General features: G+C 35.3%; 1 protein-coding gene across 3 annotated transcripts; it reads right to left on the bottom strand.

The window, feature by feature from the left end:
- On the bottom strand, window positions 1–25462 carry LOC110102525 (fumarate hydratase 1, mitochondrial). Of its 3 annotated transcripts, none has more exons than XM_020830888.2 (17): window positions 25126–25462; window positions 24879–24996; window positions 23253–23402; window positions 21908–22018; window positions 20759–20842; window positions 14440–14538; window positions 14287–14337; window positions 14166–14215; window positions 13459–13540; window positions 11985–12079; window positions 11818–11884; window positions 11622–11672; window positions 4141–4236; window positions 3905–4003; window positions 3780–3809; window positions 3630–3695; window positions 1–377 (listed from the first exon to the last, which is right to left on the bottom strand). In XM_020830888.2, the coding sequence occupies exons 1-17, from the start codon at window positions 25284–25286 to the stop codon at window positions 291–293; spliced, it is 1497 nt and encodes a 498-aa protein (XP_020686547.1). In that variant the 5' UTR covers window positions 25287–25462; the 3' UTR covers window positions 1–290. The 3 variants fall into 3 exon arrangements, with proteins under 3 accessions (XP_020686547.1, XP_020686549.1, XP_020686548.1); XM_020830890.2 differs by having other exon boundaries at window positions 25140–25275; XM_020830889.2 differs by having other exon boundaries at window positions 25119–25251.

The raw sequence follows: 25462 nt of genomic DNA, 5'->3' as shown, positions 1-25462 counted from the left end.
TTAAAAGAAATCAAAAACATTCAACCACTTCAATTGTTTGTCCAAACAACGCAGCATAGTTCTGTTTCCTTCATGTGGCCTAATAGGAAGAAGAATACTGACTTCTTTTTTGCTGGCAAGGCCTAAACTCTTACAAGCTAAAAAATAAGTTGCCAGAAACAAAAACCTGGCGATCAAATTATTCAAAATGAATAAGCGATAGGAAATAATAATAGGGAAGCTGAAGCGTGTGTAAAACCAGTTGGTTGAAATCATGAGTAGCATTGGCTGGGCAGCTAAGTCATCCCATGTCAATCAGATGGCCCAATCATTTTCTCTGGCACAACCAGCTCATCAAATTCTTCACTACTTAGCACTCCCAGATTCAATGCCGCAGCCTGCATGCAAAAGCAATTAAGGGCAATCAGAACATGCAGGAAATTTGATAAGCAATAAAAAAGTCTTAAACATATACACCTGTAGTACATTCCCATAACATGATAAACAATAAAAAAGTCTTAAATAATATGCTTCCAAAGATAATTTGATAAGCACATGATAACAATCAAAAAGACTGATAAAAGAGGAAGCTGTCCGATGGTATGATTTTCATTGGTAGAGATCAGTTTTGCTAATATGATTGCCAGTGGTGGGTAGGTTCGAATAATCAGTATGATTGCCAGCTGATAAGTGGTCAAAACTTTTCCGATTGTCATCATCGAGTGAACTTTTAAAATTTGTCATTCTTCATGAGCCTAAGATCTGATACAAACTGATGTAGTGGAATCATTGAAGAAGGATACCAAATAGCTCAAAGAATAAATACAGTGAAAATACTATAATTTTCCAAAAATACTCAGACCCTCCTTCTTCCTTACATAGTTTTATAAACATAACAAAAGAACTTTCTAGAAAGTTCTAGAAAACAGGTATATTATTCTTAAGATGAACCACATCCATCTACCTCTAATTCAATAATAAAATGTCATTGATTATAATTTTACATAGGATTCCATTGACTTGGGACACCACCACTGACTACTTCAAAGCTTTACCACAAATAGTCTATATAATTGTCAATCTCTATTGTTCACCACCATCTCAGCCATTAACTTGTCGTTAGCTTTAGCCCAGGGAACTAAAGTGATTATATAAGAAAAACCATCAATCACATATTTTATAAGCATTTAAAGGCGATCGATAGAAAACAAATTTGCTATGCTTAAGCATGGGTTTATGCAGTTTATTTTCCAATGAATTCGATTCATAACTTTCATCGAATTACATCAGCTAGAAATTAGATTTTGAACACCATGCTGTCAAGGATTGATTTATCAAGAAAATTGGTGCGGAAATTATTTTCCACATTTGATAATCTCCTAATTGTACACTAATTTTCAATATGTTGTCAAGATAGTGAAATCTCTATTCAACACCTCTCTCAATCAACCTTAGGGGTTAACTGAGGCATTACAATACCTAAATTTATCCGTGATAAACATGCCATAGTTTATAGCAGTTCTTGCTTTGTGCCTGGCATTGCTACTATGCTCCTTAATCTTGAAATATCATCCGGTAAACAATGCCTTCCTTTCCTCTGATAGTAGACACATGATAGAAATTAATAGGATACAATGGAGAAAAAAATCTTGCAGCCAACTCCACGTAGTGGAACAAAGGCTCGTTGTTGTTGTTGTTGTTTTAGTCCTCCAAATTCACCAACATCTGAGTCCATAATGGCTCCCATTGTTTTGTTGTTTGAAGACATGTATTATAGGTGTCATCCTTGATAAAATTTAGAATGAAAAAACAAACATGAATCCAAGATTCATGGCCCATGAAACTTTTCAAACGAAAATAAGTACATCATAGATATCTTCACTTACAGCATTCATAGATTCATTAATGTAATTTCAAATATATCTGCCCATCCCTGTGGACAATCCTTCTTCATGTGGCCAATCTTTCTACAATGCTAGCAAGCATTAATGAAATCTTTGGATTGGCTCCTTATTTGAGTTTGACTCTCTATAATTATCACAATCTAGAAGAACTCTTTTGTCTTAAAACATTGATAATAAAAAAAATTTTCTAATAATTTAACATGCTCTTAGTCTTCAATTTTTTAATTAAAATATTTCTTAATAAAACCATTACAATATCTCCCTATAACTTTGCAACCTTAATAGATATCCTATTTGAATCAAAAGCTTTATCTTTAATTTACATTTTAGCTATGATGCACCAGCACCTATCCTTAAAGAGATATACAATGTCTGACACGTACGGACATAACACACGTTCTACAAGCCTTCAACACATGCGTACATGCCAAAGATGCCGATTAAAAAAAATATTAAAAATAAATTGTACACGCATGTCTAAAATATTTTATTATTTTTTTAATATAATTTATTATATCTCAAATTTTTATGTAGCATAAAAATCAAAATAAAATTTCTTATTTTCTCTCCAAATCCCCAAATCAATTACCCGCACTCAATATCTCATTCCCTGAACATTCACATTTTCATTTCTCTGGTAGGTTGCAGCTAAGGTTTCACAACAACACTCGAAGCCATATCAATAGCGACGTCCAATGCTGTCACAACATTATTTCAAAATCAAAGTCTGATGTAGTGTTGACATTGAAGCTTGACGCACCCGCAACCACGGTCCGTGCCATCTAGACATCTCATCTTTGTCTAATATCATCTTAACATCGACAACCGATGTCATCTTGAGATCGACGACCGAAGCTATCTTGACAATAATTCTTGATGCCAATTACACGATAACGATGCATGATTGTTGAAAGCATTGTCGTCTCCCCTCTTGATACCAAACATGACATCGACGCCCGACTCTCGACATTCTAATATTAATCATTTGAAGCACAATATATATATATATATATATATATATAATCACCACTTTATGTTGAATGCTCAACCTTCCTTTTGAATAACCATATATGTGTGATTTAGTAGCGCGGCATTTTAAAAAAACTAAGCACTACTTTAGTTCTCAAAAACACAGCCTAAACCCTAAACTAAGGCCTCGTTTGATTGGGCTTTTCTTTGCCTTTCAATTTTGAAACGGCGTAATTATTTTTTTGTCCATGTTTGTATGTGACGCTTCTGTAAAAGAGCTTTTTATGGGACTTCATTTTTCCATTGTTTTGAGAAGCTTTTTGATATTGGTTTCTCCGTTACAAAACTCCATTCCCTCAAACAACATTTCTAAAAACACCGTTTACAAAAGGAATGGGATAACCAAACGAAGCCTAAAACTTTTCAGATTCAGGCCACTCATTCAAGTTTGAGTCTTGTTCAACTAGCTTGCAGGAGACTGGGAAAAATTAAGTCAGGCTTGGGTTGAGATTAAAACTTGACGAAGATCCGTGCCATGGCATTTTCAAGTAAAGCGGTGAGAAAGTGCATTATGCAGCAAACTACATAAGGTAACAGAGCTAAAAGAATCAGAGACAGATAACAAACAATAACAATTCATGTCTAAGCAACATCTTTGAATACTTTAACAGCTCGTCAATGTCTATAAAAATTAAATAAAACCAGTCAGTTAGTGCAAGAGCAAGATAAACTATCGTCCAATGAGTAAAAACTATGGAATAGAAGCAAAGACTATACCTTCAGGGTTGTCCCTTCCTTATGAGCTTTCTTGGCAACAGCCGCAGCCTTATCATAGCCAATTTTCTGTTTATAAATAATATACGTCAGACAATTAAATAATCCTCCAGCCATTCAGATCCAGAAATTGAACACAGAATGCTAACTTACAGGATTCAATGATGTAACAAGCATCAGAGACTGAAATTAACAAGGATTTCGTTAATCGATCAGCTGGTTATCTTTAACATCTAAAGAAAGTCAGAATGATACCAGGTCACGCATAAAAAAATTACCTCATGCAGCAACTTTGAAATTCTTTCCCTGTTTGCTTCAATTCCTCGCACACAGTTCTTTTCAAAGGAAGACGACGCATCCCCAAGTAACCTCAAAGACTGCCAAGAAACCAATTAAAAATATTAGAATATTATGAACCAAGTAGTAGGTAGAACTGAATGATTGGCAAATGGGCAAATGGCCTAGCTCAAGAGAATTATAATCCAAATCAAGCTCACTATACAAGAGAGCATACCCGAAGAAAAGCACTGGCTATCATTGGCTTGAAAACATTAAGCTCAAAATGACCATTTGATCCACCGACGGTAATGGCCACATGGTTACCCATAACCTGCATTACAATAACCAGTCAAACAACTTATATTATTAATTAATAGGATGCTAATGAAACGCTTGCTGGAAAAATAAAAAAAAGGCTCCTACAAATTGTACAGGAACATAGTCTAAACTACAAAAATAAATAATAAGTCATAAGCAAATAAAGAATGAACAAGCAGAGGTCTAAAATTTCTAACATAGTTGTATCACTGATCACAATGAAACGAAATCAAACTTGGAGGTCCAAGAAAAGAGAAACTGTAAATATTGCCAAAGAAGATCAACAGGACAATTCCTCTTTAGAATAGTTGTAACAACTCAAACTCTTAACTATCAAGGTATTGTCCATTTTAACTTAATGGTCTCACGATTTTGTTCCGTTGGTGTAATTTCCCAGAAAATCGCCCATCCCATGTTTTCTCCTGCACGAGAATGCTTAACCTTGGAGTTTCTTAATGAAATTCCAACTGTTACACTAAAAAGGGCCTTGATGTTTAAGAGTTTAGATTCTTATTACTTAAGAGATTTCACAATCTCCTTCACTAAAATAACTGACATCCTCGTCAGTATCCTTATCCTAGAATCATCACTACAGGAAAACACGCGTTTACTGGCGGATTTTACCGGCGGACAAAGCTGCGATGGAAAATACGGCGCCTGAAGCGGCGCATAATGCGAAGGAATATCTACGGCGTTTTTTCCAGGCGCACATGTCGCCGGTAAAATACCGACGGATATTGCGCCGTAAAAAACGTCGGTAAATAGCAGCAATTTATTTTTGCGGCGCACTTTACGGCGGAAACATTATCGGCGTAGTTACCGGCGGATAAAACACCGGCGTATTTAAACTCAACGACTTAAAACCAACGTATATTGCGCCGGAAACTTTTCCGGCATCCTAGACGCCGGAAAATCCGCCGGCGTAAACCCTTATTTCCGAACACGAGCCCGACGACTGCTCATTTCTTTCAGAACTTTTTCTCTCCCTCGTCGCCCTCCGTCCGCTCGCCGCCGTAGATCGACGTCGCTGACGATCATCGCATTCGTCGCCGGGGAAAGCACTTTTTCACCCTGAGTTTACACCTCCCTCCCTTTTTTTTTTTTTTTTTGTCGTTCATGTAATTTGATATAGGATGCATATTGTAAGGAGGATCTACATATAAGTTTTTTTTTTTTGTTCATGTAAGGTATATGCATGAGCTATTACTTGTGTTCAAACACAAGGTGGTTTGACCAAGTATTTTCCTATTTTGTGTGGATTACATCAAGGATCTGCCTCAAGTCCATATCTTTTTGCTTTAGTCATGGACATTCTCAATAGGCATTCGCAAGAGGATGTACCTTTATGTATTCTTTTTGCTGATGATATTCTTCTTGTTGATAAGATTAGAGAGGGAGTTTAAGGTGAACTTGAATTATGGAGGTCAACTTTAGAGTCTAAAGGTTTTCGCTTGAGTAGATCTAAAACTAAATATATGGAGTATAATTTTAGTAGCAATAGACCTAAAGATGAGATTATGACTTTTGGCGATCAAGTCAATAATAAGAGTAGACATTTTAGATACCTTGGATCTATTGTTCAGAGTGATGGTGAAATTGAAGGGGATATTATCAGCAGAATTCAAGTTTGATGGTTGAAGTGGAGGAATGCATCGGGCTTATTGTGTGATAAAAAAGTCCCCCTCAAACATAAGTGAAAATTCTATAAGATGGTGGTGAGACTTGCAATGCTTTATGGTGCTGAATGTTGGCCATAAAAATAGAAGCCTAATACTAAGTTAAGTGTTGCATAGATGAGATGCTTCGGTGGATGAGTGGTTTCACCCTTTTAGATATGATACAAATTGATCATATTTCAAGTGGAGATGTAAAAAGAGAAGTAAAAAATTAAGTTGAGTATTATAGAGATGAGGATGCTCAAGTGGCTGAGTATCTTTACTCTTAGAGACAATGCTTCAGGCCTATTGTGTGATAGTGGAGGAATGCTTCAGGCCTATTGTGTGATTGATAGAAAAGTATTGCAGAGATGAGGATGCTCCTGTACGTGGATGAGTGTCTTTACTCTTAGAGACAATGCTAAATGATCATAATTTTCTATAAGAACCCTATCTTTTTACATCTCTATATATTCAGTTTTACATCTACTTGAGCGAAAATCCATTACTTATTTGCTCTTATATATAGGTTATTTATATGTGCTTAATATTTCTTATTTTTAGTTTAATTATATATATTTATATTCTACTTTCACAGGAGGAATATACACGGCTTCGAGAGACTCATGCCGCATCAAGTGAGGGCTCTTCTGGCGGATTTGTGGAGTTTTCTAAGTATCACATCTGGTCTCAGGCCGTCGGAGGAATGCAGCATGGTAGAGTTTATGGTTTAAGTGCGCAAGCTCAGGCATACGAGGGGATGAGCTCCTCTACTGCATCCAGCTTCGCATCCAGTTCTCATGACTCCTTACAAGCTCAACAAATAAGTGCCCTTCAAGCTTAGCTAGAACAAGTAAGGAAATCACAAGCTGATTGGCAAGCTCAGTTGCAAGCACATATCCAAATGCAGATGCAGATGTAGGAGCAACAGAATCAGTTGTTGGATGAAATGCGTAGAATGAGGGAGCAGATTAGTGGAAAAGAGGCAGCTCCAGCTGAGGAGGAGTCCACAGATTCAGAGTAGTTTACTTTAGTCATTTGAACTTGTTTATTTATGTGAACATGTGTTAATGAACCATTTGTGATGTTCTTAGTTTTTTGATGCTATTGAATAATGTTAACATGGATATTTATGTTTTTGAATGAACATTTATGTTTTTGAGTATATGTTGAAGTTGTTTATATCTGTTATGTATATAGCTGTCATATAGAAGTGCTTTCGTATAGGTTTGCAGGTGTGGAAATTTGATTGTTGGCTGGGAAGGCAATTTTTTTTAGTCGATGCTACAGGTTTCCGGCGGATTATGCATCGGAAATTCGACGGAAACGACGATACAACGAAGTGGATCGATCATGCCGGCGTATTTGTATGCGCCGGAAATTACTGTCGCCTATTCCGGCGTTGTATCCGCCGGATATTTCCGACGCATAGGTTGTGCCGGAACTAAGCCGTTGCTTATTTACGGCGACCTTATGACGACTTATGCGCCGATAGTTTCCGTCGGAGCCATACGACGTAAACTACCGACGCATGAGTCGTCGGAATTATGGAATGAAAATCAACGTCTTCCATGTCGTATTTTGCGTCGGCAATGCGCCGGAACGTGCGCCGGAATGGTTACCGGCGGATTATACCCGTCGGTAAATATTTAGCGACGCTCGAAAAACCGGCGGATGAAAATCCGACGGAAATGCGTCGGAAACTGAAGATTTCCGTCGGATTTTAAAGGTTAGCGGCGGATACAGTCCACCGGTAATGGCGTGTTTTCCTATAGTGCATCCACCAGACGAATATGATTCTAGAGGTGACCCCTACAAGTTTAAGTGATGGTTCCACCATGTAGCCCCTTGTCCCATATAAGGTTCAAGAGGTGGCCCCTATGACGTAGCACTTTGTCATGTATGACACTTAGTTCTCATCTTTCGGCTGATGTGTTGCTCTAATACCATTTTATAATAGCTCAAACTCTTGAATATCAAGGTATCGCTTTGGCCTAACGGTCTCACAATTTTGTCCCGTTGGTGCAGCATCCCAGGAGGTCACTCATCTCAGGATTGCTCTTGCGCAAGCTTAACCTTGATATTTTTTTGATGGAATTCCAAACATTACACTAAAAGACAACTCATTGTTTAAGAGTTCAACTTCTTTTTTCTCAAGGAACTTCACAATAGTATAGAAAGAAAATAGTCACCAATTGAAAATGCAAACTCACGGATTCAATCATTTTTTATCATTATCATTAGCCTAACCCCAACCACCTGAGAAAGGCTTTATCAACCCACCTTGCCCATTCAATTGCTAACTCTATTTTCCACAAATCTTTCTGAAAAACTTCTAGCCATGTTATGGTATTGCTTTTGAACTACCTATTTTTACTCCTAACACTTGCACATTAATTTTACCTACAACTTTAGTAGTACATCTTCTAAACTTTTGTGTCACATGCATAAATTACATAAAAGGCCATTTTCTAAATCTCCAACAAATGCCATTCCTACCATCTGATATGGGATAACCTTCCAAATAACTAGATAAATAATATGAAATTTTTAAAAGATAAAAAGTAATAAAAGTAACGAGATTCACGCTTGGACAAAAAGAAAACATTTTTTAAAGGGTTTTAGGTTTCACATATGATCTATGATTAAATTCTGGAATATTTAAAAATAAAATAATTTATGCATGTTTAAGATAGATGTTTATTTACGCCATAGATAGTCTTACAGGACCCATAATTCTCATATCTACAGTGGGAAGGAATAACGAATTGCAAAGAGGCCATTAACAAACTATCAAATTGCTAACAAAATACAAAGAAATTGCTAATAAATTTAATAAACATGAGCACAAGGTGGATGCTTTATAGAAGTTGGATTGAATTGCCAAAGATTCACAATTTATTTGTAAAACCTAATCTAATTATTCTCTTTTTGTTTTCTTTCTTTTCCTTTTTTACCTCTACTTTTTCTCATTTTCCCTTGATTTGAGCCATCCTCTTTTCTTTTTCTTTTTCTATTTCTTTTTCTTCTCTTTTTTTCTATTTTTTCAACATTTCACTTCCTCATGCATAAATCTCATTACCGCACATGGTAATGCTCAGGGACGTGTGCATCCGAGATACAAGTAGTTAGACGAGGTAGGAAAAAAATTTTATGGGTTTATTACTTGCGCTGAATAGGCCATAGGAAAGATGGAAATGATTCAAACCATAGACTGAATACCAATCTGATGCTCAACAATCATAAATCAAATTAGAAAAAATAGTAAGGTAGATGAAAAAGATAAAATGATTAATAAAAATAAGAAGATAAGCAAGCCTTACGCCTAAATAAATAGAACCTCTTCTAAAAGGTTTTCAACGTTTAAGGTCTCACAACTGATCAAGAATCAAACCCCAAAAGAGATGATAATGAATTTTATTCATCCTGCAAACTGTCTTATATGACAGGATTCCCTAACTTATATTTAGAAGAAATAATACACTACTAAATACTAATAGTTATTAACAAATTGCTAACAAAATAACTCTTGATTTTCGTAATTCAAGTCAATAAAGGATTCATCTTGCAGAGTACTTTATCATCTAAAAGAATAATTGTAGAGCTTTTGAACAAATCCAAGCGACAGTTCACTCAATCATAGTGTTTAGAATTGCATTCAAATGACACATAGGGCCTGGGTGCAATGCAGAGCCACATGAGTAGACTTCTAATGAAGCTACTAGAGAGTTTAGGATGAGCGTGGTGATCATCAAAGAAAAATAGTAGAAAAAGAAATTGAGTTGGAAGTAAACAATGAATACAAATATGAAAGGGAAATTTGGGAAATGCTATGATTTTTTTTAAAAATAAAGTAAAGAACATATTATTATCAGTCAATAACAAAGAAAACAACATGCATAATAAGGAACTAAAAATAAAATACACTGATGAGGCTAATTGGTGGAAAATGAAACAGCTTTCAAAAAAGAAGAGCTGAAAGGTCCTCATTAATAACAACTAATTTGAAGCCCTGTTTATTTTGAAGAGTGGTGATATACTTTTTTTTATCTATCCCTTCAATAAAATTGGAAAGTTTTTGTTTGGTATCTCTTATGTGCTACAAAATGCTAATATTAGCGCCAAAATATAGTGATTATGAATCATCTATATCCTAACATTTGTTATTAGGACAAAAAAGGTCCCATTTTAAAGAGTTGAGGGATCAAATTAATCTCTCAAAAGAGTTGGGATTATTATGATCCCTCACAAAGAGTTGAAGGACCATTTTGATCATTTTCTCTTAAATAAGAATATCACGAGAATCAATAAGTTCAACAATATGTCAATATTATCCTCAACCAAGCTCAAATCATCCATGAATCTATGAATAATCTCCATACTAGGATGGCCCAAAGAAAATTTGCAACCAAGGGAGAAAGAAAAAGCAATGTCAGCTTAAAGATCTCCTTGTTAGATAAAATGAGAGCTAATTTACCTTGAAAGGAGGATGACAGCTAGCTTTGAGTTATTAAAGCCCTTACTGAAAATATGTGGGGAAATGAGAGGTATCAGGTAAGGGAACAAGACCCTTATCCCCACTAACCTTAGCAAATAATCAAAAAGCAAAAGGCAAAGTAGATTCAAAAGAGAGCGTAACCCTCACAGCAAGATTAGCCATACGGGTAGCATCACAATGCGATAGTAACTAAGGCGTAGCCTACAAAATGGATGGAATGGGTATTGATGAAAGATCCAAAGCTAGTGGAAGTAATGAGGCATGATCCCGAATATAAAGAGTAGATCACAAAATGATAAGATACGAGATTTAGCAAAGCAATAAGGGCACCACCCTAGGCACTGAGGACAAAGATGGCATATGCACCTACACAAAGGGAACAACACTCTAGAACAAAGAGAGCACCAAGTGCACCACCAGCCACACGCACATAGGAACCATATTACGGGAGAGCAGTTTACAAATCGATGCAATAGGGAGAGCACAAAGAAACACATGGCGCTCACAACCACAATTGAGGAATCAAGAGTGCAAGAACTTGCGAGATCGGCAAGTGATCACAAGGGAAGCGGCATCAAAGCTTAGCCAGAGCTGAGCACAAGAATGCACAACCTGAATTGAATGCAAGGGATCACCCGCAAAGGGTTACCATTGGGTGTTGAAAGCAAGCAAGGGATGCCCGCTAGGATGAACAATCTACATCAACATACTTTTTAGCTTGAAATGCTGTGAATATGTCAAGATAAATTTGCAAAGTTTATGTACTCACTCAAAAATGGTACAGCAGTTTGAAAATATAAAAAAATTTGCCTTGGAATGGATGCAAACGGGATAATAGGAATAGCCAAAATGAAATCTCTGGACAAGTATAGTTTTGCATAGATGAAGGGGTGTCAGTTGTTCAACAATATGCATACACAACTGGTTGAAGCTACGAAGTTTTAAATAAGAACTAAGGAACAGATAATATGGAGAAAAGAACATAAGACTCTCTGGCACAAGGAAAAACCACACTCATAATAGAAAGAAGCTAAAACAAATATTTGCAAATCACCCCGGAATGTCAATTCATAAGAGTATTTTCTGCATCAACACATACATCAACATGAAAATCAAAATCAAAGGAGATGGAATCCATATTAACCCACTTCTCTAAACATAGTAGTTAGAATTCTTTTTCTGCAATAAAAGGGCTAGATAGCAAATCCATCATAAAAATGGTACCAGAAAAGAAAGAAAGCTTACCTGAGCACAAACCATGGTGAGTGCTTCACATTGCGTAGGATTAACCTTTCCCTGAAATAAAAAAAGTGCCCCAATTATATCTGCAATGGCAATTAATTTCAAACTGAAAGAACTTGCAAGGGTTGCACTTCAAATGCAAGAAAAAAAAATAAGGGAAAAAAACTTAATCATTAAGGTTCATGCAGAAGGCATATACAGGCATGATACTGCTGCCCGGCTCATTCTCAGGTAGAATCAGCTCACCAAGTCCACACCGAGGACCACTAAGACAAGTTTTCAAAGGAAGTGTAAGTGTAAAGCCCTGGATATGATTTATATTTCAGTTACCGAAACAAAGTTCTATGAATTTGTCGAAAAAATTACCTTCCAAGAAGTCGTATATCATTTGCAATCTTCATAAGAGAAGTTGCAATTGTATTTAAGGCTCCACTACTCTCTACAAAGGCATCATGTGCTGCCTGCATAACTTTATAAATGAGATTTCATAAATTAAATTAAATAAAACTTCTAAAAAGATGGCATGGAATACACTCAATGAAAGTGCATTATTTAAATCAAAACAAAGTATTAAGGAACTGTAGTTTAAAGTATTAAGGAACAGTAGTTAAATAATATTACTAATTAATAACTGAGAAAATCCCTTTCTCATCCTCAAAAGCACGACAATGAGAAGAGAGAACATGTGATTTTATCACATGGAATAAAGTCTACGGAGGAAATGTTTAGTACCAAGTGACCAAAATAATATTTGAAAAAATAAAGCAAGGGTTCCGCATAATAAATTTGTGACCTCTGCTAAAGGCTCCACGGGATGGGCCATAATTTCTCCTTCAAGCTCTACACTAAGTAATCAGATATTTCCGGAAATCAGTCCTACCTGGTACGATCAAGTATTTTATTAGCAATCTCTTTTCTAGAGCATGCCAAGGTCTTACATGAAAATTATTCCTCTGGCAGAATTCCACTCTTCTATTGGTGCAGCCTCAAATGAGGGAATCCATGACTCCTTATGAGGCAATCAACAATCACATTGAAAACTCCTTGGCTCTTTAAATTAAATCTACTCAATAAAATTTTAGTAAGAAAATCATGGGAGATAAGGTTTACCATAACAAGTATTCTTTATGAATGAAGCAAAAAAACTTTATGAGGTATATACGAAAAGCATAATAAAAGTAAATCAATGTAACTACATAATTGAAATTGTTATCCATTCAAGAGGAGTAATTACTCATTGAAGGTTTTTTCTAGCTCACATCAATACATAACTAATTAATCATGGGAAAAGGAAAAAGGAATCCATAGCTCCTAACAAGGCAACAAACAGCCACAATGAAAGCTCTCTGGCTCTTTGGATGGGTCTTCCTGATAAATACTTATGTTATAGGGATCTAAATAGTGTTTAACATCAGCCCTTTACCCATTACCTAAGCATGAAGCAACAAGTTAACTGGGTTTACGGAACGCAATAAAAGATTAAAGCCATGCAACCTCCTTAATCGAGAGTTCTTGCACACCCAAGAAATGTAGTTAATCCTAAGAACTTGTACCCATTGGAAGCCTCGAATGCCATAAAACTAACGCCCTAGCTATCAAAATAAAATCCAAAGATTCAGGTTTTATAATAGCAACACTTGGGAGTTGTCAAAGGCATGATAACCATGGCAAGCAGCTTTGTATAGAACTGCCTTCACTAATACCAATTGTGCAAGTAGATTGTTTTTTTAAGTCCAATAACATTAAAAAAATGGATCATTATCCCTACAAAAATGACAAACAAAAATACAATATGCAACACAATTTCCTTAGAAAGATAACGTAAAGGCAGGGGGCTAACCAATGCTTCAAATTTGTTTTCTGCTGTAATAAAAGGTAAATTAGTTTCCTCAGCAACCGCAGCTGCAATCTTGACATCAAATCTGAAAATGTATGCCAGTATGAAATAAAAGCTGGTTGAACCAAAAAAGCTACAAGTGGAACGTGATTATCCACATAAAAGCAAAAGACATGTTGCGTGTAAATCACAAAGTAAATAACTCCTGAGTGAGGTGGGGGTCCAAGGCCAAATTTCCTCAAAATACGGACAACAACAAAAACCGTAATGAAGTTCTAATGCACAAATTAATATAAAGATCTTCATAACGCCAACAAACTCCCTAACTAGTGCAGAAAACTTGAAGGCAAGTGCATAGATTCTCAAGCCTGCTAGTTATGGAGAGGCAATGAACCAAAAATAATTAATCAAGCAATTAAACATTCTCGCAAGGTATACGAAGTAAATGACAGTAGAAATAGAAGAGCTCAAGTATGAAACAGTAAGCTTTTCCACATTCATTTTCTATCAAGAAAAACCCCAAATAATGTAAATCGTTTGCCAACTCCATTTCGAGGAAAAGGAAAAATATAACTTAGTGACAAACCAAAGCAGTTCATAAAGCATAACTAATCTCATGGAAGGTTCATGAAAAGAATAGAAGAAAAATAAATCACTTGAAAGATCTATGAGAAGGGAGGGTAAAAAATAGCAAGTTCACTGAAGCCTACCCTTTTTTCGTGTTCAATCCTGTTCCCACTGCCGTACCACCTTGTGCAAGCTGTTTAAGGTGCAGATCAGTAACGATCTAGCAATATAGTTTGCTAAAGTACATTAGCTTGGATTGGTTACCTGATACAAGCGTGGCAGAGTGTCATTTATCCGAGCAATTCCATATTTCACCTACAAGAAGAGCATATGAAGATGCATTATAAGTTTATAACCAATGAAAAGAGTAAAGATATCAATAAAAGGCATCACGCTATGATACTGCTGAAAGGACACCTGTGTTGTATATCCACTGAACTCTTGTCCAAGAGTTAAAGGAGTTGCATCCTGGGTATGTGTTCGCCCGATCTTCACAATATCTTTAAACTCAACAGACTAGGAAAATAAATAAGAGATTATTACATGGAATAAAGAAATATGTTTTTTTTCTAAATATTAAATTTGTGATGTGGACAATTCAAACCAACCTAAGTAACACAATTTATGAATGGTCATAACTTATCATGCTAAATTACACCATAGTCCAAAATCATTGGAAAAGAGAATGCTTTAAAAAGAAAAAAAAATGATGCCGTTCTAAATGGACATAACCTTTTTGATAACTTAAAATTCTTATAAGTGCATCCATTTATGGTCACTGCACAAAAAAGATACCAAACACAGATGGACGAACACAAGATAAAAGCAAAAAGGTGATCATTTATGAATATAATTGATATAATGTGAGATGTTTATTTATGGTTATCAATATTGAGTATAATTTCTAAAAATAATAATAATGTCAATCAGGTATTTTAGGTTGGTTGTCCGTTTGTCATTTTATCAGTAATGAAGGGTAAGATATTAATTGGACTTTTTAGATGCACTTGTCATCATTTTAATTTTATTAGACTTAAAGTTTCCATTAACTTATGGATATTAATATAATTAGTAAGCCTAAGATTGTTATCCAGTTGATTGATGGTAGAATAGCAACAAAAGTTTTATTTTGGCATCACCATGGGCGATTAAACCCTTAATTGTCTTACTCATAGGGTTTCTTTATGTCTTCTTTCCCTTTGCTTTCTATCTCCATTCTTTCAGATATTCATTATTCCAATTTTCTCAATCTCCTACTTCTAACTAAATTCTTCCCTTTTCAAAAATCAAGATATCAAAAGCCAATCATAATCTTCACTATTTTTTCTCTACTTACATCAATTAGCAAGCATAGAAACATTCTTGCATTCCATGAAGAAATGATAGGATAATCTCCTTAATTTTGAGCTTTCGATAGGGATTCATCACCAGCATCATTAGCCTTATCCCAATCATTTAGGAATGATGTTATGAATCCTCATTTTGCATTCGTTGTTTTTGTGTGATGTTTGATGTGTTAACCCTATATTTCACAAACCATACAAATATTCTTGCATTCCATGAATAAATGATTGGATAATCTCTCCTTAACTTTGAGCCTTTGATAGAGATTCATCACCATCATCATTAGCCTTATCCCAATCATTTAGGAATGATTTTATGAATCCTCATTTTGCATTCATTGCTATTGAGTGATGTTTGATGTGTTAAAACTATATTTCACAAACCATTTTGATCAAATTTTATCCATCTAATCTTAGGCCAACCATGATTCTTCTTAGGGTCTGTTTGGTTGGTAGCATTTTGAGTATAAAATAAACGCAAGGGTGACAATCTAAAGTTTACAAGAAACAAAAAGTGTAGACACTATACCTAGAATTATAATTAACAAGCCTTATTGAGGCCTGAGAAGTTTAGGAAAGACTCTTGCAACAAGTTTCTTGACCAGAAAACAAATTAGGACTATAGCTAGAAAAGACAAATTGCAACTGTCTAGGACAGATGGAGGTTGGCCAGCAATTTCTTGGTGGAGGGAAGAAGGACAGCAGCAATCCAGTCTTCTTGGAAGGAGTTCTGCACCTTCGGGTCGGCTGGAATGTAGACTGGCTGGCTGGAAGAAGAGAATTGAAGCCCCGGGACTGCTGGCTGGCTGGCTGGAATAAAGCGGCTGTCCGCTGGAGGAAGAAGGCTGTTGGCTGGAAGAGGAGGAGGAAGCGATGCTAGAGCAGTAGGCTGCTGGAACAGAGGGTTGCTGGGTTTCCATGGACTGGAAGGCGACGAAAGCTGACGACAGAGAAAGGGAGGAAGGGAGGTTTGGCCACCACCTGGAGGGCTTCCAGGATATAGAGAACAAGAAGAGCTGTGGCTCTCTTTCTAAACATCAAAATTTGAAATCTCTTCCTAAGGACTCCTCTATTTTTAACCTTTTAAAGGCAAGAGGAGTAAATAAAAAAAAGAATTAAAGAAGCAACTATAATAATAAAAAAGAAAAGAAGAGGAGGATTAGGAGCCATTTTGGTTGAACCACCCCTCCCTAAGCACCTGCGTCGAAGGGTTTTGAAAATTCAAGCGTTTGGATGGATATATTTCAAATGCAAAGTGTTTTCCAAGTGCATTTGGAAATCAACATCTAGTTCATTTTGTGTGTATATTAAATTCACCCATTTTGAGCAAATTCCAAATACAATGCGCAAGTAAAAGTGATGCTAACCAGCAATTGGCCATCGCCGCCCATCTCAGGCCACCACTGTCGCACTAGCTATCGAGATCACGAATCAACTATTATTTCAAATGCGCTACTATTTTACTTGGCATTCTCTGTATTCAAATAAATAAATAAATCTTGCATTTGCAATATACTAAACCAAACAATTAAAAGTATTGTTAATATGCTACTTTTACTTTACACATCATTCAATTTTCATCAAATCAAACAACCCCTCAATCCTCTGACATTTCTTTTATCTATTCATACAACAGACACTTTATATATCCTTAACTGAACATATCCAGCCATATAAGTCTATTTAAATCATCTTATATTTAATAGATGCTACTCTATCATTTTTTTCTAATATAACAAATATTTAATTTATCATTCCTAATTTTTTCACATAGCCGTCATAATATTCACTTATACTAAACTTAAATATTAATAACATTTCTATAACTCAACATTCGGATCGATATATCATCACATACTTAATTGTGAAATTTATTTTTAAGTCTCATGGTATCCTTTATCACACAATATTTCTGAGGTAGTTCCCCATTTTAATTACTCAATATTGAATATGAAAGTTATATCCTTATTTATAACTATATTTTTTGTATAATAGATTTAGAATACTTTAATATATCAGATCAGATATCACCTTATCTTATACTAATATTAAATGATAATTGTTAACATAATACCCACAAAAATTGCATACATATATCTCCTCTTTGTTCTACTAATTACAAGGCCTCTAACTTCTAAGCATTTACTTCGTTATTCCAATTTTTATTGATTTTGTTGATGTCCCATCAATTATATATATATATAAACCAAAGCACATCACTTTGAATATTCTTTATATACATATCTATAACCAATACAAAAAAAATTAAGTCAATGTCAGTCTTTAATATAAACCTAAAATAACTGAAAACACTTTAAGTCATCCCACAACTACTTCTAATGCCAAACTATATTATATTATACATATTTTTATTTAAGTCAGCATATCTTCAACACACATTCCTTCCTTGAAAAATACCAAATTAATCTCCAATGTACTAAATCATATGCTCTCTCTAAATGAATAAAAATCATGTGAAGATCATTTATTTGTTCTCTATACTTTTGGTTAGTTGTCCTAACACAAAAATCACTTGTATAGTAGATCTTTCTAATATAAAATCAAATCAATTCTCAAAAATAAATGTAATTTATCTAATTCAACATCCTTGATGACTTCTAACTTGGAAAAAAAAAAAGTTAAAACCACATGAACTAAAATTTTTTATGACCTCAGGCACAAAATAGTGTTATGAATGGCCCCCTCGTAAGCGTACCATGCTCACCCTTGTTTACACTTGTGCTTAACGTGCGCACTCTATGAATCATCTCATAACAACCATCATTCTCGTGTGGGGCACATTCGTCATTTGCATGTATCGCACCCATTGGTCACAAATGCAATGACCGTATTACTCACAACTTCCATTGTTGTTGAGCTCTCTATATGTCATCAGGTCGATCTTTTTGTAACTATGATTGTATGACTTGTGCTCGCTTTCTTGGCCCCTACGTCGATGTTTCATGGTGTCGGCGTCCAAATCATCCTACGCTCAGACTTACGGAGGGCATTTGATGTTGGTGTCTCTTGCAATAAAGACAGTCATGCTGCTTTCTTCTAATGCTGCTTTCTTCTAATGTATGTTTTATCTTTTGGCAATTTTCACTCTTCCTATCACCTTTGTGTCATGCTTGTTCAATTCCTTTGGCTTAGGTTGTTACCACAACCATTACAGCTTCTAATTTGGATTGTCCTCCTTTACCACAAATTTTTCATTAGACCCCACCTTTTTACACATTTGTTTCTCCTAGGATTTTGGATGAACCTCCAACTATGACATCACCTTCCATCCTGGTGACATCTTGCTTCCTAGAAGTTCATCCTCCTGTTTCAATTCCTTTACAAATGTCATCTCCAATTGCCCGCTCTCACTCGTTTGCAAATGACATTAAAGGGAAAAAAGATCCATTATTTCATTCCTTCTCAACAAACAACAAGTTCCCTTTATTTTTGCATTAAGATTCAGTGTCAATTCCTTATAAGCATCCAACCACATATTTGGGCAAACCTCCTCTCATCGTCACTGAATAGAAATCAGATGTTGCTACACCTCTCTATTTCTCTATTGTTGGAAAATTTTTGATGGACCACCATAACCATGAGATTATTCATAAATTTATGGCTGATTTACATTTAGTTGGTGACCATTCCATTGGGCTCATTGACCACCATCATGTTAGTATTAGACTCTCTTTACAAGCAAACTACACTGGACATTTCTCTCGGGGATCCCACCACATTAATGGTTTCTTGATGCATATGCCAAAATGGTCACCCTATTTTTTACTCTTCTGAGAAATCATATATCACTCCAATTTGGATTGTATTTCACTAATTCTATTTACATTATTTCAATCAATCCAATTTCTATTATCTGGATTTTATATTTGGCAAATCTTTGAAAGTGAATAATGCTACTACCAATCTTTCAAGTCCTATGGCCAAGAGTCTAGTTGAACTAAAAATTACCTCTCAATTAATGAAAGGGTATTGAACCGACTCTTTGATCTATGGGTATTGGTTGAGGGATGATGAATTTAAACGCATCATAGCATATTATTTATCCTGCAAAACTTTTAGATATAATTTCTCTGAATGTTTCAAGGCTCTCTCAAATCTAATGCAAAGGCAAAATCAAATGATCAGATCCAACCCTATAGCATAATGGAGGTTTCTTTATTAGATTAGGTTTGTAATCGAATCTTGGACCCTATTTTAGGTTCATCTTTGGATTTAAAGAATCTTAAGTTTTCACTTGATAACTCTACTATGGTGGTCACATCAACACCCACAAATATCAACATTAATCCCACTCCATTTATTATTGCAACAAATCACCTTTTTGTAATATGTTAACAAAATGATGACCAAGAAGTTCACCAACTTCAAGACTCAGTATGTGAGCACCCAAAGTGTTAACTCTATGATGGAAAGAAGGTTTCCTATTCTATTTACCAAAAAAAGCAAGAATAAGAAAAAAAAATCAACATTATTCATCTTTTTCTTCGAATTTCAAGCAAGTTGATTTAAATGAGCTTTATTTTGTAGTCTTCATGTTATCAATGACTTCGCATCACAGTATATCAAATTATCTCTATCTTGTCACTTGTACTTCTTTTTTCCTCAAGTAATTCTTGGCCATTTCTCTTGATGTACTAATCATTTTATAGTTATTAAATTTTACTTAAGCGAAAAATAGAGAAAATAATATTAAGTTAAGTGTTGCAGAGATGAGGATGCTTTGGTGGATGAGTGGCTCTATTCTTAGAGACAGGATACGAAATGAGCATATACGTGAAAAGTTTGGAGTAGCTCCCGTGGAAGTTAAGATTAGAGAGAGTTGTCTTGGATGGTTTGGTCACACAAAATGATGGCCTTCCGATGACCCGGTTAAGAAAGTAGATGTCTTATATTTGGCTTATGTTAAGGTAGAGGTAGACCTAAAAAGACTTGGTTAGAAAATATTAGAAATGACCTTTCTTTTTTAGATTTAAATGAGAATTTGACTATTAACAAGATACAATGGAGAAAAAAAGGATTCATTAGCCAACCCCATGTGGTGGGATAAAGGCATGATGTTGCTGTTGTTTTTGTTGTTGTTGTTGTAAAAAGTAGAGAAAATCAACTATTATTGATCCTAGCACCCATGACTTAGGGGAGAATTCTATGGATCAAAATCTACCCTCAAATATCATGGTTGCAGTTGATGCTACTGCTAATCTGAATTGTACACAAAACTTAGCATCAAACTTAGCAAACACCACTAACTGAAAAGTAACACAGTCATATGAGCAACAAACCTTTAGTTCGTAGCCATTCAATAATTTAACTTTAATAATATGAAGTGGAATATCACATCACGTTACTCAGGAAAAAATAAAAAATAGTTTTACCTTTGCATGAAGTGAATCATGAAGTTGTTTCAAGCTTGGTATAAAACTGGCATTTACTTCTGTAGCAGCAGCTATGTGCATAACCTGAAAGAGGTAAGAAGATACAAAATTACCACAAAGAACAATATGTAAATCAATTGCACTCATATATCTACAAACACAAACACAAATAAAGAGACCATAAATTGAAGCATTAAAATAACTAAACTTATATCTGTGAGAATTCTGGATGATAGCTCAAATGCAACAAGATTAAATGTTCTCAACAAGATGAGATAACATGCAAAAAAGACTAAAGACCAAAGAGCTGTTTAGGATCACTTCTTGCTTTTATTTTTATTTTATTTTGTTAATATTTTAATATGAAATAAAATCATGTTAGATCCCATGTAGCGGCCTTTGTACATTTTTTGTTGTATTCAGACAATACAACACATCGCTTTCAAGGAACACCCTAGCATTAATACAATATATTAAAGGATTCATGTCATGATTATTGGATAAATTTTACACTTGTTGTCAACTACCTAATGCAACCCTCCACTATTCTCATCTAGGACTTGGGACTAGCAACGGTAGTGACATATATATTGGCAACAACAACCCAGCCAATTAGCATAAATCATGCTCGTCTTTGACTTGAAATTTGACCAGTCTGAATCGACTGGTCGAAGTTTAGGGAAAAGTTTTCTAAAAGGTATTACCATAAATCATGCTCATTCTCATCCAAAAGGGCAACAGACTTCAGATGGGTGTAACGAAAATAAAAAACATCTGCCATTCACTTTCAATCCAGCAATCCTTACGCTAACCTTGCCCCTCCTGATAAAAATACGTGGAAAATATATTGGCTCATTCTCATCCAAAAGGGCAAAAAAAATCAAACTGGCCTACAAAAACAAGAAAAATCTACCATACACTCTAAAACCAGCAACGTGTGCTGCAAAAAATAAGACAGATAACTCCTAAGGTTTCACCAGTGGGAATCTGTTAGATATAGCATTAACGGATTACTTCTATGGCTCCATAAGTTTTACAAATGAAATGGTTTTCCCACATCCATCTATTTTAGCAAGCATACTATTTACAAATGAGTGTGTCGCATCAAGTGACAGTATCCTCTAAATTGCATCAGGTAGAGAAACAAACCGTCGGAAAGGTATCATTTGATGATTGGGATCTGTTCACATGGTCATTTGGATGAACAAACTTCTCACCGTGTTTATGGCCAAGAATTTCAGAAGCTCTATTAGCTATCACCTGTGGAGCGAAAAACAGAGAGAAGTATATCAAGTGGGTAAATAGATTAAAGCAAAAAAAAAAAAACAAACAGAAATAATAAATAAATGAAAAAATAAACTTTGTGGATAACAGGAGGATATCAATAACATAGATGAGGGGATTGTATATTGAATTTTGAAGGATTAAATATTTAGATAAGATATATAATGGAATATAGTCAGATAAAAATTATTTCAACTGCTAAATAAGGATTAAATATTTTGCATCACATGTTTATGATCACATGCATATATAGCTCCTATGAAATCCAAACAAATAAAAAAAACTTGTAAATATGTGTTGGAGTAACACACACCAAACATAATGAAAATTTTGTTATCCAAAATAAGAGTAGGAGTGTCAGACATAGCAAGCACACACAACGACATAGACAGAACATACTAGTTTAGTAAATTTTAGATTCAGGTTGGTGCCATGCTTGTATAGTCCAATTGGTAGTGTTAATATTTTGTATGGTTATTTTGAAAATTATATAATTTATTTTGGGTTTTGATATTTTGGGTAAATAGTACAATACTAAAATCATGTCTAATAATTAATGTTAATGATGGTTTGGTGCAGGGGAATAGGCAAACTTTATGATATTTTAAAATTTAATTGTAATTAAACCAATGTTATTTTTTATTTTGCTAATACTTAAGCTTTTTATGTAATATATGTGATTATACTTTGTGATGATTTTTGATAGAAAATATTAGCATTAGGTGTTTAATTACACATTGTATAACAATATTTTATTAAAAAAATTATTGTGCACATGAGATACTGTGTCCTATGTTTTATTGTTCTCATGTCCTTGTGCTTGTGTAATGTTTTTTTGGTTGGTATATGTGCTTTATAATATAGTGCCATAAAAATGGCTATAGGGCATTCCCTGAGTCACATGTCCATGAAATATGCCAAGATGATCTGCTAGTCCATTAAGAAATTGAGATAACTGTTTGTTGTGGGCTTCCACATCAATGTTGTAACAAAGCCATGCTGAATGATATAGATAGCATGCAAACAGCTTCCCTGACAGCTGCACAACCAAATAAGTAGCTTTCCCAATCTAACACAAGGAGGAATGGAAACAAGGTGTGAAATCACAGCCCATGCCAACGCCAATGCCTCAAATATACTCTAAAACTAGAATTTAATGCTGCATATTTAATTATTAAAAAGCAAAAATGCATGAAAGCAATGATGCTACCTCATTTGCATTCATGTTGCTCTGCGTTCCACTCCCTGTCTGCCATATTACAAGAGGAAAATGTTCATTTAACTTTCCCTCTGAAACTTCTTGTGCAGCTTGAATTATTGCTTTACCTATAGTAGGATCTAGACCATACTCCATGTTCACCTGCATAGAAATGTATTTTGCATTACAACTTCAATGATGTCCTTCAGCCAGAGAAGGTCAATTAGAAAGCTACATAAAAGGCATCAAACTACAAAAAAATAATAATAAAAATAATTTAACAACCCGGAAGAAAATTTTGCATGCAAGTCCATAATTTCATGAAATGATAATATCTGTCGAAGATTCATTCAGATATTAAGAGATAACAAAAGAAAATGAAGTAATTAGCTTTTTACTTGAAATCCATACACCAAACTTTTTAACTGCAAGAAAACAAGGGAGATTATAATACATAAGATTTATAATAAGAGTTCATTATTTCCAAAAAACATGTTGGGCAAAATATTAGATCCTCCTTAATGATGCTTAACAGAAATCCCTAATATTAACTACGTGTTATAATTAAAATAGAGTGGAGAAAGATAATACAGATTACAGAAAAAGGTACAGTAAGAAAAAAGAACTGAGAAGCAAAATCAGATGCTGGTAGCACTTTGAAATGGACGTAATCTGAAGAACTGGAGATAAAACCCAAACATTGTACCACATGAAATTTTGAATGGCAAAGTTATACTACAAAGAATTTTGAATGGAAAAAGTTATACTACCAAGAAATGAGAAGTGATGTTGCACAGAACTACCGCGTCGATGAATAACCAATAGATTTTTCCCTCCCTCCGCAATTCAAGGAGGCAAAACAAAATTGTAGTATCTAAAAAACAAGAAGATAATGCCTACGATAAACATTCATATCTTTGGATTTTCCATCCTCAGTCAGAGTTCATGACATTATCTCACACATAGAAACCTTCTTGAAGACTACGTTTAGCACCGAACTTTTATAAGAAATGCTGCAAAAAGGGTCAGGCAGATTGACTGCGCACACATGCCACTGCCCTTACCCTAGGAGATTAATATTTTCATAACCATAGGGCACAACATATGTTGCAAACCTACAAACTACAGAAACATCTTCATCATCATCATTATTAAGTATTAACATTATCCCAGCTATTTAGAATTGTTACAAAGCTGTCAAATACAACATCATCATCAACAACCTTATCCCAACTAGTTGGATTAAGCTTCATGATTTATCTTTTTCAATTAGTTATTACTGAGTGCTACATGAGGGATCAAAATTATATTTTGCAAATCATTTTAACATATTCTATTCAAGTTAACTTAAATTTCTCTTTTCCTATGACTATAATTTTATCAACCCCACCAACGATGTATTTTCTATCATTTATTGTACATATCCAAGCCACGCCCTAATTGTAGTTTCATAGCGTTTGCCAAGCAACCATATGCGTAAGCCTGAATTCATCGCACCACATAGTTAAATTCGTTGCAGAATAGCATGCGGGTAAGCTTCAATTTATCGCAGCACAAAAACATTCTTACATATGCCGTTAAGTTCGGCTTAGATCACGTATCCCCGCATTACAGTTATAATATGAATCCCTAGCCCACCTTAGCAGCACATTTTTTGAGGATTCCAAAGGCTCGGATGATCTGCTCGGGCATCCGTTCACGCTCCCCACCGATATCAAAGTTCTGCAACGATCTCTGCGTCTGCGCTCCCCATAGCCTGCGACAAAGCCAAAAAAAAATGCAATTGGAGAAAGTGATAAACCCAACTGGGTTAACAAACGCGAAAAGCAATCTCATTTGTAATAGTTGAAATCTAGGAAAGAAGAGGGAGAAGAATACGACGAACTTGTCGGCGGGTACCAGGATCGGGCCGAACGTGTCGCGTTCTTCCCTGAATGCCGTCGAGATAGGACGGGCAAGGGCTGAGCGCAAGAACGTGGAGAGCAGTGCCGGCGCCGTTGCACCAAACCGGAAAGCCTGACGTCTTGAAGATCCGTACAAAGCCATGATTTTCCGATCGGAGAAAGCTTGGCGGAGGTAAGATAGGCGCGAGAACGGGAAAAGGTGGCAGTTTTGGGGCTTCTGGCCTCTCCGAGACTCCGACGAACAATTATTAAGTTCTCTTACCTGACGTAGAGCTACGTTTCTTCGCCAATAACATGACGCCAGGGTGCTCTTGCTCT

Source organism: Dendrobium catenatum, unplaced genomic scaffold (genome assembly GCF_001605985.2).
Source record: "Dendrobium catenatum unplaced genomic scaffold, ASM160598v2 fragScaff_scaffold_932, whole genome shotgun sequence".
Classification (NCBI taxonomy): Eukaryota; Viridiplantae; Streptophyta; class Magnoliopsida; order Asparagales; family Orchidaceae; genus Dendrobium; species Dendrobium catenatum.
Note: the sequence above shows the minus strand (reverse complement) of the source record. Positions and strands in the feature narration are given on the sequence as shown.